The 13,336-nt window shown below is 43.8% G+C and overlaps 1 protein-coding gene across 3 annotated transcripts; it reads right to left on the minus strand.

Annotated features, from left to right (window-relative positions):
* Window positions 1-195: 195 nt before the first annotated feature.
* sphk2 (sphingosine kinase 2) lies at window positions 196-13,225 on the minus strand. 3 transcript variants are annotated; one of them, XM_010884837.4, is made up of 8 exons: window positions 13,099-13,225; window positions 9,479-11,136; window positions 6,802-6,951; window positions 6,153-6,247; window positions 5,421-5,536; window positions 4,517-4,720; window positions 2,495-4,112; window positions 196-2,373 (listed from the first exon to the last, which is right to left on the minus strand). In XM_010884837.4, exons 2-8 carry the CDS (start codon window positions 9,939-9,941, stop codon window positions 2,311-2,313), a joined length of 2,709 nt encoding a protein of 902 aa, XP_010883139.2. In that variant the 5' UTR covers window positions 9,942-11,136; window positions 13,099-13,225; the 3' UTR covers window positions 196-2,310. The 3 variants fall into 3 exon arrangements, with proteins under 3 accessions (XP_010883139.2, XP_019896964.2, XP_019896963.2); XM_020041405.3 differs by lacking the exon at window positions 13,099-13,225 and adding an exon at window positions 12,790-13,042; XM_020041404.3 differs by lacking the exon at window positions 13,099-13,225 and adding an exon at window positions 11,515-11,900.
* Window positions 13,226-13,336: the final 111 nt, after the last annotated feature.

Consider the following 13,336-nt stretch of genomic DNA (forward strand, 5'->3'; position numbering starts at 1 on the left):
CACATTTCAAACAATGGTCTCCAGGATAAATATGCTAAGAATGTGGTTGATGTGGTTATTTTTCCTCTCTTAAAGGACATGAAAGCAAATGACTAAAAAGAACAAATATGTCCTGTCTTTCTGCAAAAAAACAAATCCAGGTTGGGTACTCCTGAGGAAGTTAATACAAAGAAAAGAAAAGGTTCTAGAGTCTCAAACTTTACAAGTTTAAATTTATTGTTTTAAGGAGGAAAGGAAACATACAAAAAACATAACTATGAACTGTACATTATGTATATTATATACTTTCATTTTAGTATTAATTACAAGTTTATTACAAGCAAATTTATCTAGACAAACATCTTACTGGCATTATCAAGTCACAGCCCAAAATTGTCATATCAAATTCCATAAATCTGCAGTCCAATCCCTGGTCATTTGTTACAACTAGTCTCTTAAAATGAATTAAGTGTTTTGTAATACATTTCCAACAAATGTCACAATGTAGTGCTACCAGCCCAGAACCATAATCCACTCATGTGGTGAAATGTGTTTTATCTCATCTTTAGGCAGTTGAAAGAGGTAAGCTTGTTGTTTATCCTGTCAATTTAACATTAATGACCAGGGGTGGACTGCTTTGGTCTAGGGACCAAGGTCCTGTTTGAAATAAATACTTTCACAATGTATCATTCTTTCCTTAAAGTAGTTCTTATAGTAAGTAATTATATAATGCCAATTTAGTACAAATTCGATCACACAGCTTAAATCTATCCAACACTGTAACATTCAGGATAACTCCCAAGGAAGGAAATGACACATCTGAAAGTATTTCAACAGGGCCTAAAATCAGCAGAAAAGAGACAAAGGCCCTGAATTACTCAGACATGTCCAATCTATATCAAGGGGCCATGTTACTGTGGAATCAAACAGCCCCGAGATTCACTAACTGATTTATGCTTATGAGATTAAATTCCTGACATTTTCTATTTGTTCCAGCCACAGAATACAGAGGAATGATATGCTTTCGAGGTTAACTAAAACACCCATTGAACATAGACATACTACATTATATGCTTCATCACACTAAAGCAATCTGTGAAATGTAGGGTATGATCTGAGTTAGGAGGCACAGCCTTGTCAGTGATCATCAAAATCCTCAAAAAGGTATTCAAAATTTTTTGTGGTGCAGGTTTAAGATTATATAAAAAAAACTGTCCTCTTGAAACATCTGTTTACATGTGGTAAACAATAACAGCAAGGCCAATCTATCTTGTTTTTCTTTTTTACCCAATCGCGTTGTCCGAGTGTTCTGATTTTTGTTGCAACTGCAGATCATTTTCAAATTGAGACACAGTTCATCAAATCAAAAACACACTTCAACAGAAACAGGAGCATGTGACTGTCTGCTACAAACATCCAGCAGTCTGGGTCTTTCAGAGGATTCTGTGACAACATACAAAGCAACGGTCTTGTGTTCACTGTATTGCAACATCACAACCTTCACAATCATCATCATGCACTTTCTTGTTAAGAAAAACAGGCAAATGCGCTATACACCATGGTGGTCACGGTTCAACAGTCCCATCTAGCCTACAATAGTGTAATACCTGTGAATAAGGATTCAGTGAGGTTTCTATAATGTTGACCTAACTTTACAGGTATAATCGAGGCTTTGTTTTTCCTGTAGTGGACGTCCCTCTGAAACACATGGATGGAGAATTGCTGAGTTGTAGGTTTTGGCTTCTAATATAAGGGCAAAGTCTGAGGAGTTGCACTTTAAGTCCAGAAGCGGATAAGGCATTACAGGAAAGGATAGAGGTTCCAATATTGAAGGGGTTGCACATTTGCGTGAGTGTTGCTCCCTCTGAAGTGGCTCCAGAACTATAGTCATTCCAGGACAAATCTGACGGAGAACAAAGGAATCAGAACTCTCTCTGTAAGGCAAGGTCCAGCAGTGTGCACCTCTGCATGCCCTGTGTGCATACTAGAATGTATGCACCATAAACATGCCCTGAATACACACCCCTCCATACACATTCAACTTGTTGTTTTTTCTCCCTATTTTCCCCATGGTTGTGCAAGTTTTCATGCGTCTCGGGATAAACTGAGTGTAATCCGACACGTTTTCATCTGTTTAAAATAAGCTCTATTAATCCCCGACCCGCGACTAGGCGGGTAATTCCTTTCACTAAACCCCAGAAAAGCAGTTACGCGATTCAAGTTTTTTTTTTTCAATCAGAGGCTTTTTTCTCCACTTTCTGAGTTTTGGCAAAAGAGATCATGCAGTTGGAGAGAGTTTCATATCAGCTGATTGGCTCCGGCAATCCCTGGTCAGAATCTGGTGAGCCTTACACCAGAGTCACCGACGATGAGTCGGGACATTGAGGGATGGACCTACGGGAGACAGAAAGACAAAGGGAGTATTATTATACTACAGAGACAATTACAAGTCCTATGTGATTATTAATAGAACAAAAAACTAAATAAGAGACCAGATCCCTGCTCTCTCTCTTACCTGTGCCTGCAGCGGGCCATAGGGCACCAGTTCACCATCCACAGTCAGAGTTCCCCGTGGGGAGAGGGGCTGCAACCTGAAGGCCCTGGCTGGGACGTGGCTCACATACGGGGAGCTGAGAGACAGGTGGGCACCCCTCTCCATGGCTAAGAACAGGCGGAGCAGGGTGGCTCTGGAGATCCCTGCCCGTACAAATGTCAAGTGGATTAGCCCGTCGTCAAACCTGGCCTGGGGGGCGGCGTGGAGATCTGCTCCGAGATGGGACTGATATAGGGCCAGGACCAGGACAAAGTCCCCCTCGATGGTTACCCAGTCCCGGGTAGGCAGCGGTTGGTCCAAGGGGGGCAGGAGGTTATCCCTGGGGGAGTTTAAGGGGTTGGACACGGATGGACGGTTCTTGAGGGGCCCGGCAGGCTCGGCGATGTCAAAGGTAAAGGAGGGCGAGGGGGAATGAAGAGATGGGGAGGGGGAGGTGGAGCTTGGGGTGTTGGGGCGCGGAGCCAGATAGGAGGAGGAATGGGGGGAGGCACAAGAGGGGGAGGAAGGGGGTGTGGGAGAGAGGGAGAGGGATAGGGAGGGGAGTTTGGGGGGTAGGGAGTTGGAGTGAGGGTGGTGGAGGAGAGAAAGAGGTCGGGGACGAGATGTGTTCTGGTTCTGATTGTGGGTTTTAGGCTTAAATGAGAAGGGGGAGTGTCTGAAGGGAGATGAGATGGTCAGGGCTCGCTCTCTGGCAATTTCTAGCGGGTAGGTCTCCTTCTGGAAGTACGTCCCATTCAGATCAATCTCCTCAGTCCCGTATGAGGCTCCAGACACAGGGTCAGCCTCCTGGCTGATGGGCTGGCTGAAGAAGGCATTAGCTATCTGGCTGGAAGGGGCAGAGTTCTTCCTTAGGGACTTTCGGCCCTGCGGGTGGGGGTATGAGTCCTCACTGGCCTCTCGCCCCATGTCCACCCCATACCCCTCCGCTACCTCCCTCGCTTCCATCACTCCGTCCATGGAGCAGCTGCCTTCCCCATTCCTAACTCTCTCCTCTTCCTCCATCTCCCCCAAGTCCTGCTCGGTCTTTCCATCCATTTCTTCGCTGTCCCTTTCTTCCTTGTTCCCCATCATCCCGTCCTCACTTCCCACTCCGGAATCTTCCCTTTCATTCGATTCCAAACTTGTCCCAGACCTCGCCTCCTCACCCTCCTCTCCCTCCATCCCCACCTCTCTCTCCATCTCCAGCTCCTTCTCCATCTCCCTTTCCCTATCCTCTGCCAAGCTACTCGCCCTGACCACACCCGTTCCCCCTCCCCTTGCTCGCTCCCTCCTCCTCTCCCGCTCTCTCTGCCTCTCCATCTCCCTCTCCCTCTCCCGCTCCGTGTCCACCCGTCTCAAACTCCTCTGTTCGCTGAGGCCCATATCGGAGCAGGTGCGGTGGATGGGGGTGCGGCAGAAGCCCTCCAGGCCCTCAGTGATGCTGCGGGACAGGGGTCTTCGCTGAGGAGGAGGGCTGGCATCGGGGGAGGTGGTGACCAAGGAGGGGGGCAGGTAGGACAGACGGCCCTTATAGGAGCGCAGGGAGGCCAGGCGGACCAGAGTGCCCAGGGTAAACCGTGCCGATCCCAGGCCCCTGTATCTGGAACAAAAAAGCACAACAGCATTTAGGTACAAGAGCAACACCGGAAAACCATGTAACACATTAGTTATTCTTCTGGGAATTGAGACGGAGACAGACAGTACATTTAGAATGTCAGATTATGCATGACATAAAGGAAGGGTCTTCTGAAATCTAAGTGCTTGGAAGAGTGCACTCTTAAGCCAGAATTCTCCACTGAGTTTGCAGGAGCCTGACCCAAAACAAGGAGTCAATACAGCTTGGCGATGTGAGGCAACCCTGTCTGACATCCCAACGGTGCTGAGACAACGCCAAAGGCTCTTAAGGAGAGACCCAGCACTGTCGGAATAACCCAAACTCCAGACCGTAAAGATGGAGCTGAACTGCAGGGCAGGGACTTAGCCACACAATTAACTTCAACACACCTCTCACTCTCGATGTCCACATCAGACACAAAACCCCATGCCACAGACAGGAAGGAGAACAGCCTTCTGGGAAGACCTGGACGGCCGTTTTGAGAAGGGGCGGGGCTGGTAGTCACAGAGACCAAGTCCATGGGTTTGACTCCGCCCCGGCAGAGCTGAAAGCAGCAGTTGAGGAGGAGAGGCTCCCGAAGGCACATGTCATACCTAATGGAGAGATTAAGAAAGAAAAGAGAGACAGTGTATCAGTATCAGATGGAGGGAGGGTGGGAGGAAATTACAAAGAGGGAGGCATGTGGAAAATGTGGGAAAAGGAGAACTGGTGAGAGAAGATCATTTATACTGTGTAATTTGAGCCAGTTCTTGGTCTTACACAATAAAACTAGACTTCATAGAGGTGGCCAAAAACAATGAAGACAAATGGAGATAAGGAGTTACACAACACTATACAACTATATGACAGACTACACTGACTGGACTTGTGTACTCATTTGTCTCCCAGAGATGAGTTCTAGTCTAAAGTCTACCACACTACAATTCCAAATAGGCCAAACATTAAGGCGCTAAAGTCTAAAAGGTCTGTGATCAGAACACCTCCTTTTTGCCAGTGAAAACTACTGTTGGTTTGTGAGATTTAAATGGTGTTTATTTAGATGTGCATTGAGAATGTGTTTGATGAGTTACTTTGAAGCTGACAGAAATCAATTACTTAATCTTCTCCTATCTCTGACTTTGCTCCATATCACAACATTCACCTAAAAAGGAATACTTTTATTTTGAAATCAGTCACACCCATCAATCTCACAAAACCAAGTCACAGACAATAAGATTTTAAAGTTTTGGTCATTGCATGTTTTAGACAGCTGCTGTGTGTGTGTGTGTGTGTGTGTGTGAGAGAGAGACCCACCCCGCATTGTGGTTGATTGAGCCAGCCAGGGCATTTCCAGACCCACAGGGCAAGATGCCTACAGGAACCTTTATTGCCGATTCCCAGTCTGGACGCTCCATCAGGCCGTTGATCACCTGGACAGAAAGCAGACCAGGGCCAGAGTCAGACTAACGCCATTAATCTTTTCACTTCGTCTCTCAAAGGAACTTGAATGGAAGGCTATGGCAGAAGTGGCAGACTCCATCTTCTCAAGAACAGGGGTGTCAAACTCAGAGGGCCTAGTGTTGGAGGTTTGGACATAACGAATCATTCAAAATTCCACAAATTCAGTTTTAAAAGGCACACCTGTTAATAGAACATTCCAGGTGGCTACTATGAAGGATCTACAGTATGAAATATTATAGATTTTATTTTGATTTGTTAACACCTTTTTGGTTGTACATGATTCCAAGTTTAATATCATAGTTTTGTCTTTATTCTACAACATAGAAAATATTAAAACTAAAGAAATACACTGGAAGTGTGTGCAAACTTTTGACCAGTACTTTACATATGCCCAAGTCAATATGGCCCAAGTCAATAGGTTGACTGCCGGTTACAGGCAGGCTGGGACCCTCTCCTGCCTTCAATTACAGTCACCCTCCAGTCAAGTGATTGGCTGAGAGTGCCAACGGATCTGTATGTCAGTCAAGTTCCCATCAGGTCCGAACCATCACCAGGCTCTACGCGCCTGCCTAACCACACACAAACCTCATGCAGCAGGCCGTCTCCAGAGACGATGATGATGCCATCCCACTCGAACAGGGGGATCTCTTTGATCAACTCTCTGGCATGGTTCTGTCGCTCTGAGAAGAAGACGCATGTTGTTAGGAGGTTATAGGTGTGTGGGTGTGTGTGTGTATGTTGCGCATGTGTGCATAAAACATACCAGATAAGGTTGATAACAGGTATTTCAATGGCTTTTTACAGCAACCCTTTTCATTTGAACAAAACCTACATTGTGTCCTCTAAACAGGAACACAGCACATGATTTAGGGCACGGGTACCAAAACTGTCCAGCCAGCATTTATTCATCTTGGAGAAGTGATGCAAAATCATTAAAAAAAATAAGGAAGTTACCCTACCTAAATAATGCAAAAGTTAAATTGTCAATTGATTTCACAAAATAGAGAGTGAAGGATAAAGTCCACAAGTTACACTATCAGTGGACACTAACTGAATGACGTTACAGTGTGTTACCTGTCTGTATCAGGTTGTGGCTGACGTTACAGTGTGTTACCTGTCTGTATCAGGTTGTGGCTGATGTTACAGTGTGTTACCTGTCCGTATCAGGTTGTGGCTGACGTTACAGTGTGTTACCTGTCTGTATCAGGTTGTGGCTGATGTTACAGTGTGTTACCTGTCTGTATTAGGTTGTAGCTGATGTTAGCCTCTCTGATCATTGGCAGGATATATGTCTGACACCACTGCATTGCTTGGCCCCTCCCACTGAATGGATTCACCAATAGCAACAGCCGTCGTGGACGGGGGAGTAGACTTCTGCTGATTTCTATGGGAAAGAAACAAACTGTTAGAATCAAACAAAATGAGTGATTGTTCCATTTAAATTAAAAGGCTTCATCTTCACAGAGTACAAGACAACAGCAAACAATGATGAGCCCACCAGCAGTGTTTCCCAACCTTAGACTTTGAGTGCATCTTGGAAACTGCAAACATGTCAGGGCCTCTCAAAGGGCCTATATCTCTCTGACCACCTAAGTAACAATGATTCAATTTGACTAATGGCTCTACAGAATTCAATATTCTACTATGAACATCACTCAAGGTCCAGGAGAGACGGACAGGGAGTTTAACTGAACACTTAGATAAACGTTCTTCCACCAAACACCTAGTAATAAGAAGCACATCCCTACGGAGCAAAGCGGCACCTAGGAATCAAGCAGACCAAACACAAAATGTAGACATCTTGAACTCTCCCAGGACTAAATAAGCAACAATCAGAGCGTAATCAGTAGTTAAAAGGGCTCATCTAATTCAAACTGCAGAGGGAAATGGTGCAACATACTACACACAATGTAAACAGACAGAGGTATGATTAGAAAGATTAGGATAGAGGCAGAAGAGGACAGCAAGACTGGTGGAGAAAGGGAGGACAAAGGGGGTTGAGAAAACGTGATAAGATAAAGAGGGTGGTAGACGCATGAGAAATGCAGAGAGCAGGAAGGGAGTGAGGTACAAAATAGAGTGAAGAGTCCAGAACCGGAACCACGATCGACAGGAGGAAAACCAGGTGTAGTCAGACACAGAGTCTACATTTGTGCATAGAGACAGTACATAAAGGAGACAGAAAGTGAAGAAGAGTCAAAGAGGAAACCCACTGGGAAAAGAGGAATGTTTCAATGGATACTGAATGGGCTCTATGTAGGCCTTGGGGTTTTTCCAGGTGCCCAATGTGCTAAAAGGGACGACAATGTGAGAAAGACGCATGAAAAAGGAAATGGGGGGCGGGGTGTATATAGACAGAGGGCTCCTCAGACAGGGGCCCTGCTATGAGGGCGGAGCGTGAGGTCGTCAGAAGGGGGCTGGTGGGCTGGGGTGTGGGCAGAAAACCCACCCTCTGTGTTTCACTGAACGATACAGACCGCGTGTGTGGGACAGATATCAGACGACAGAGACAAAGCAGAGGAAAGACAGTGTTGAAATGATAACCTGGCAAAACACACACACACACACACACACACACACAATAAACTAACACGCTTGTTAACACACACTAAGGAATGAAGCAGGTTACACAACACACTGCATTAGCCATATGTAAGTGCAGAATAAACAGAACATCCATTCATAATAACATCTGCGTCATACTGTATGATACTGTAATGTCATAGCAAGTGCAGAATAAACAGAACATCCATTCATACTACAGCAGCCTTGGCCTCAGTGTTGACATACAGCCTTGATCCATTTGCATGATTTGTATATTCTAGATAGAAATTAAAATGGTTGTTACATTTTTGCAGATTCATAATTTGTTTTTGACAACAATGCAATATAAAACTGTACTAAGACCCTCCAAATCAACACATTCAGGATGTCCCTACACTGACAAAACTTGAATGCACTGTCCCAGTGTTTTGTTGTTGTTGTAAACAGCACAAGTTTAACTTGGATTTGTTGCTAGGTGGAAAAATACATTTAGAAAATATACTGCAATGTGACATATGTTTGTTTTTAGCGTTGAAGCATTCAAATGAATCTATTGCAAATACAATGCTAATATGACAACCAATTAGATCTGTAACAAAACCCAATATCAAACTAGATTTCAACTTCAAAAGTTACTGGGGCTTGCATTAACGCTCTCAAAATAAGTTGTGGGGGTTAGTGGAATAAATGTTTTGTTTACTGACACTTAGCAGAGAAGCAGGGGAAGACAAATGTTTGGTCCCTCTAGCTAGAATGCTAAAAAAATACTGTTAGAATTATAAACGTTAGTTACTATTTTAGTGTTAATGAATGAAAATGGTATCATAAAGTGTAAAAGATAACAAAAAGTTGATACATTTGATGTCAAAAAGTTGACCCGCCCCATTACATAACATTCGACACTTTAGGTTTGAACTGTGTTGCTAACTTAAACAGTGAAAGAGCAGTGGTCCAAAGAATAGGAAATACATTAAGATTGAACTTGAGGCCTCTTGCAATGCAAAACCCAGTAAAAATGTGTGTGATCACCTACAAGCACAACCATAATGAATAGGCTATGTAAAAATAAAGCACATCCCCTTTCAAGTCTGTACACAAGACAGGAGCATATTTTCCATAAAGCCCATCGTTAAGATTGACAGTGTCCACATGAAAGAATGAGTCTATATAACCACTCTTTCATTATGTGATCTAGACCTGGTCTTTGTCACGGTAACACTGCACCAATCGTTAATGATGGGCATTAGGGAACGTTTGACTTTGACACCAACAATTGTCTGAAACTCCAGTGTATATCGACCGTGGCATAGCACACACAGAACAGACAACTGAGACACACACACACACACCAAAATGGCTACACTCACCTGTGTCAGCGTTGATGGGGAGCCCCCTGAGCAGACACTGTATAGCAGTGGACCACCTCTCCGCATCCACCCTAGTCTCAGCCAGGTACGCCCTCACCTGCCTCCTGCGAGACACCCCCTTCCTCCGCCTCCCAGGGGGGTACCAGTACAGAACTAGCAGCGGGGGCGCGGGGGCCCTGGGACAGCTGCACCCGGCCAGCTCTGACAGGGGTAGTATAAGACGAGCCTCCTTCCCAGGCCGCGGGGCCAGGCGCTGGACGTGGATGTGGGTGGGGGTGAGGGTCAGGGCGTAGCTGGAAGAGGCAGAGGGGCTGGGAGAAGGGGATGACAGACCCCCAGGACCTCCAGGGCTGTTGGGGCAGCTGTTGTTGTTGCTGCCGCTGCCACCCGTGTCCCAGCCCCCAAACTGGCCATGGAGCAGCGCTTCAGCTGGGGACGGTGTGGGGGTGTCTGGGGATCGCATCTTTTGCGTGGAAGTGGTGTTGACAGGCAGATGATAGGAAACTTTTAGGTTTTAGGAAGGTGAGGTCTGTCTCCCAACAACTGGACGGTGATTGTTTCATGCAGTTGGATGTTTGTGGGAGCAAGTCCAGAGTCTGGTAGTGGTATACAGGTAAGTTAGTCTGACCACCTTAACTGTAGTCAGTTCCAAGCAGGAGTCCTCAGGGTCTGTTAGGAAGCCTAAAAAAATAAACTATCACCTGCTGGTTTGTCTTAAAATCAGAAACACAAAAATAATGTATTTACTTCTGAAACCTCCTTAAAATCCTTCTTCCATGTCAGTGCTTGATATAAAGAGGAAACACAACAAAGAGTTCGACATGTAAAATCCATCTTCAAGACTAAGAGGAATATTTTATGATCTGAGAAAAAAATCTGACGGAGATTCAACTCCTTAGTACGTCAATACAACAAAGATATTAAACTAAAAACAGCCTGTACAAAGCAAACGCTTGAGGACAAGGATAGAGCTTATATCTGACTGCAACAGACTCTTGTCTTCGAGTTGTATCATCATCTAGATGTCAATAGCTACAGTATGAAAGGTTGAGGTTTGTAAGTCTAACTGAACAACACAAACACTGGACTTTTCCAGTTTAAAATTCAAACAGAATGTTTGTACACGAAGTACATAAAAAGATTACAGTTTGAATTACAGTTTGAAATATCTTAGTGTCGATATTTACCAATAAAGTGCAGCTTAGAGAGGACAGCTACCCATTAAGGGTATCAAGACAGTTTAAATAACAAATAAAATGTAAATAAAACAATGATTCAGACAAATATGAACACACCTTGGTCTTGCAAGGAGGCTAAAGCAATTCACCTAACTCTACATTGTAGTGAAATATTGCATTAGTGCAGACATCAAAAGCACCGGTCTCCCAGAGATATGAGGAGTGTCAAGGTAGTAGTTAAATATTACCCTTCAAGAGACAAGCAGACATTAAAGCAATAACATGTCCAATTCCATGTTCCATACAATAAAAAAAATTCTACATATTCCTATGTGGTACTCCATCAAAGACAAAACTTAACAACCAGACAACAACAAAAAGCAAACGGGAATGCTCCTAGAAGGTTATGTCAGGTCATGGTTATGTTCTTTCTTGTCTAGATGGGTCAATGTTCATGTTCATTCCCATGGATATTTATACCTAGGGGGAAAATATTGGTATTAGTAATCTATTAGCATTCAATGTCTTCCAGGAACAAGCAAATATTATTTATACACATACTGGGTGTTTAGACACAAATACTGTGTGTATATGTACACACACACAAAACAGGGAGGAAGTGAGTAGTTTCAAAGGCACTTCACACATGCCGATGACCTTTCACAATGCTCTGATAGAAATGTGTAGTGTGGCAGCACCATCTACGGAGGTCATTTGTGAAAACAATAGAATATAACACAGGAAGAAATAAAAAATAACTTTTTTTTCTAAAACACAGCAGATAATGAGGTAATGCAGGTAACATCAGGCCAGTGTACTGATGGTTTTCTGTTCTACCCGGTAAACAATTGCATTCACCTGGTATCCCCGATTAGATGAGGTCCATGATTAGATGGCTAGACTATATAACGGAGCAGAACTCCACATCACGAGCCACTGCTGAGTAGTTTCCAAATCTGATACACAGTTTTATTGCTCCAAAAGATGACTCATTGGCCAGTTAAAGAAATGCAACTAAAGCAGTAAACTTTGAAATATTGTGGTTAGGATTGGGTATGGCAATCAGTTTGTGTGTGGCTGTCAATGTCTAGTGTTCTAGGAAGTCATGCTGCAATGACTAAACCATAGACTTCATCACAGTCTCATATCCCCTTCCTAGAGACAAATGGGATACAAAAAGAAAAGTACATTTAAATATACTAGGGCTTTTTTTTTTTTTTTACCATGTAAGTTAACTGAGAATAAACGACAGGAACATAAGAGCAGTAGCGTTAACTACATTACTCAAGGATAAAACGATCAATTATTCCCCTTGCCAGCTCTGGGATTCGATCTAACAACCTACGGGTTAACAGATGATAAAAACGCTCCGCAACTTGCCGCTCCTTTAGAATCAATTTTTTTTCAGTTGGTACAAATTAAGAGTTCCTAATCACTGGGCTTAATCAAACAAAGTACGAAGGAAAACCCGAAGACCCACTGCCCCATAGGTTTGATAAAAATATGAACGGCTGGTGTCTATTGTGTCCTTTAAATGCAGGGCGGGCCTGGGCGGTAACAGTAATACGCTTCTAATTTTGTCTTACAATGACCGTGCTGGTGCTGACAGGGCTCGGAACATTTTGGATCCATTTGCACACAACATTCGTCTAGGCTAGCAACATCAGATAGCAAGAAACACTCCTCAGAACGAAACCACACACACTGTAGATAGGTATTTAACGAGTTCCCGTTATTAACCTATTATAACATGTTATTACATTATGAAAACAATTATAGTTAGTTAAGCACAGTCCAGTTCGTAAAATGTGTTGGCTAACCTTACTGTCCTTAGCTAGCAAGCTTGTTGCGTGATTAGTTAGCAATCTAGTAACTTCAGATACTTAGATGACGTTCAAAAATAAGCAAAATTGATGACAGGTAGATCGACAGTTAGCCATTCATATTTAGATGAGTAACGTTAGCTAGCGGATCAATCCAAGTCTGAGAATATACAAACGAAAAACCAATGTGATAATCTTGTATTGCCTGGCCAGCTAGCCAAACATCTAATGTAAGCATCTAACTTACGCTATAAAATAATCTGGTTGTTCATCCTGACTTTAAAAACTGTACACTAATCCAAACCATTACCGGATTCCGAAAAGGTCCAAACATCGTTGGTTAGCAAGCAAAAGATTGTTGAGCAAGCTACTGTAACCAGCCATGTCCCCGGCAAGCTAGAGGTACATAGCCAAATTAGCAAAACAGCTACAGCACAACGTTGATGATTCACTGTAGCATAGCGAGGTGTTAAACATTTTAAGCAACTTATTCCACTACGTTAATAACAATGATGACTAGCCAACTTGCTAGGAATATGTACGTAGCAAACGTGTAGTCCAAATGTCGATGGACATTTCATCATTAACCATAAAATTAAAAATTCAATGATCCAACTACCTCATAATTCCATCTCCCCCCACGACGATGTATTCGGTGCGGTCCCTTGCTTGCTCGGTTGAAGCACTATGTTGCTTTTCTCCAGAAGTGTTCGGACCACTGGAGGGCTGGACAGTGTGAGCAGCGTGTAGGAAGTCCAATAGTGATAAGCGACTATATTAGGGACCACCTACCGACATTCTCCAGTAGTTGACGGCGCCAGGACACCACATTGTGGAGAGCCAAGGAAGAGATAACC

The sequence above is a fragment of the Esox lucius genome, chromosome 20 (genome assembly GCF_011004845.1).
Source record: "Esox lucius isolate fEsoLuc1 chromosome 20, fEsoLuc1.pri, whole genome shotgun sequence".
NCBI lineage: Eukaryota > Metazoa > Chordata > Actinopteri > Esociformes > Esocidae > Esox > Esox lucius.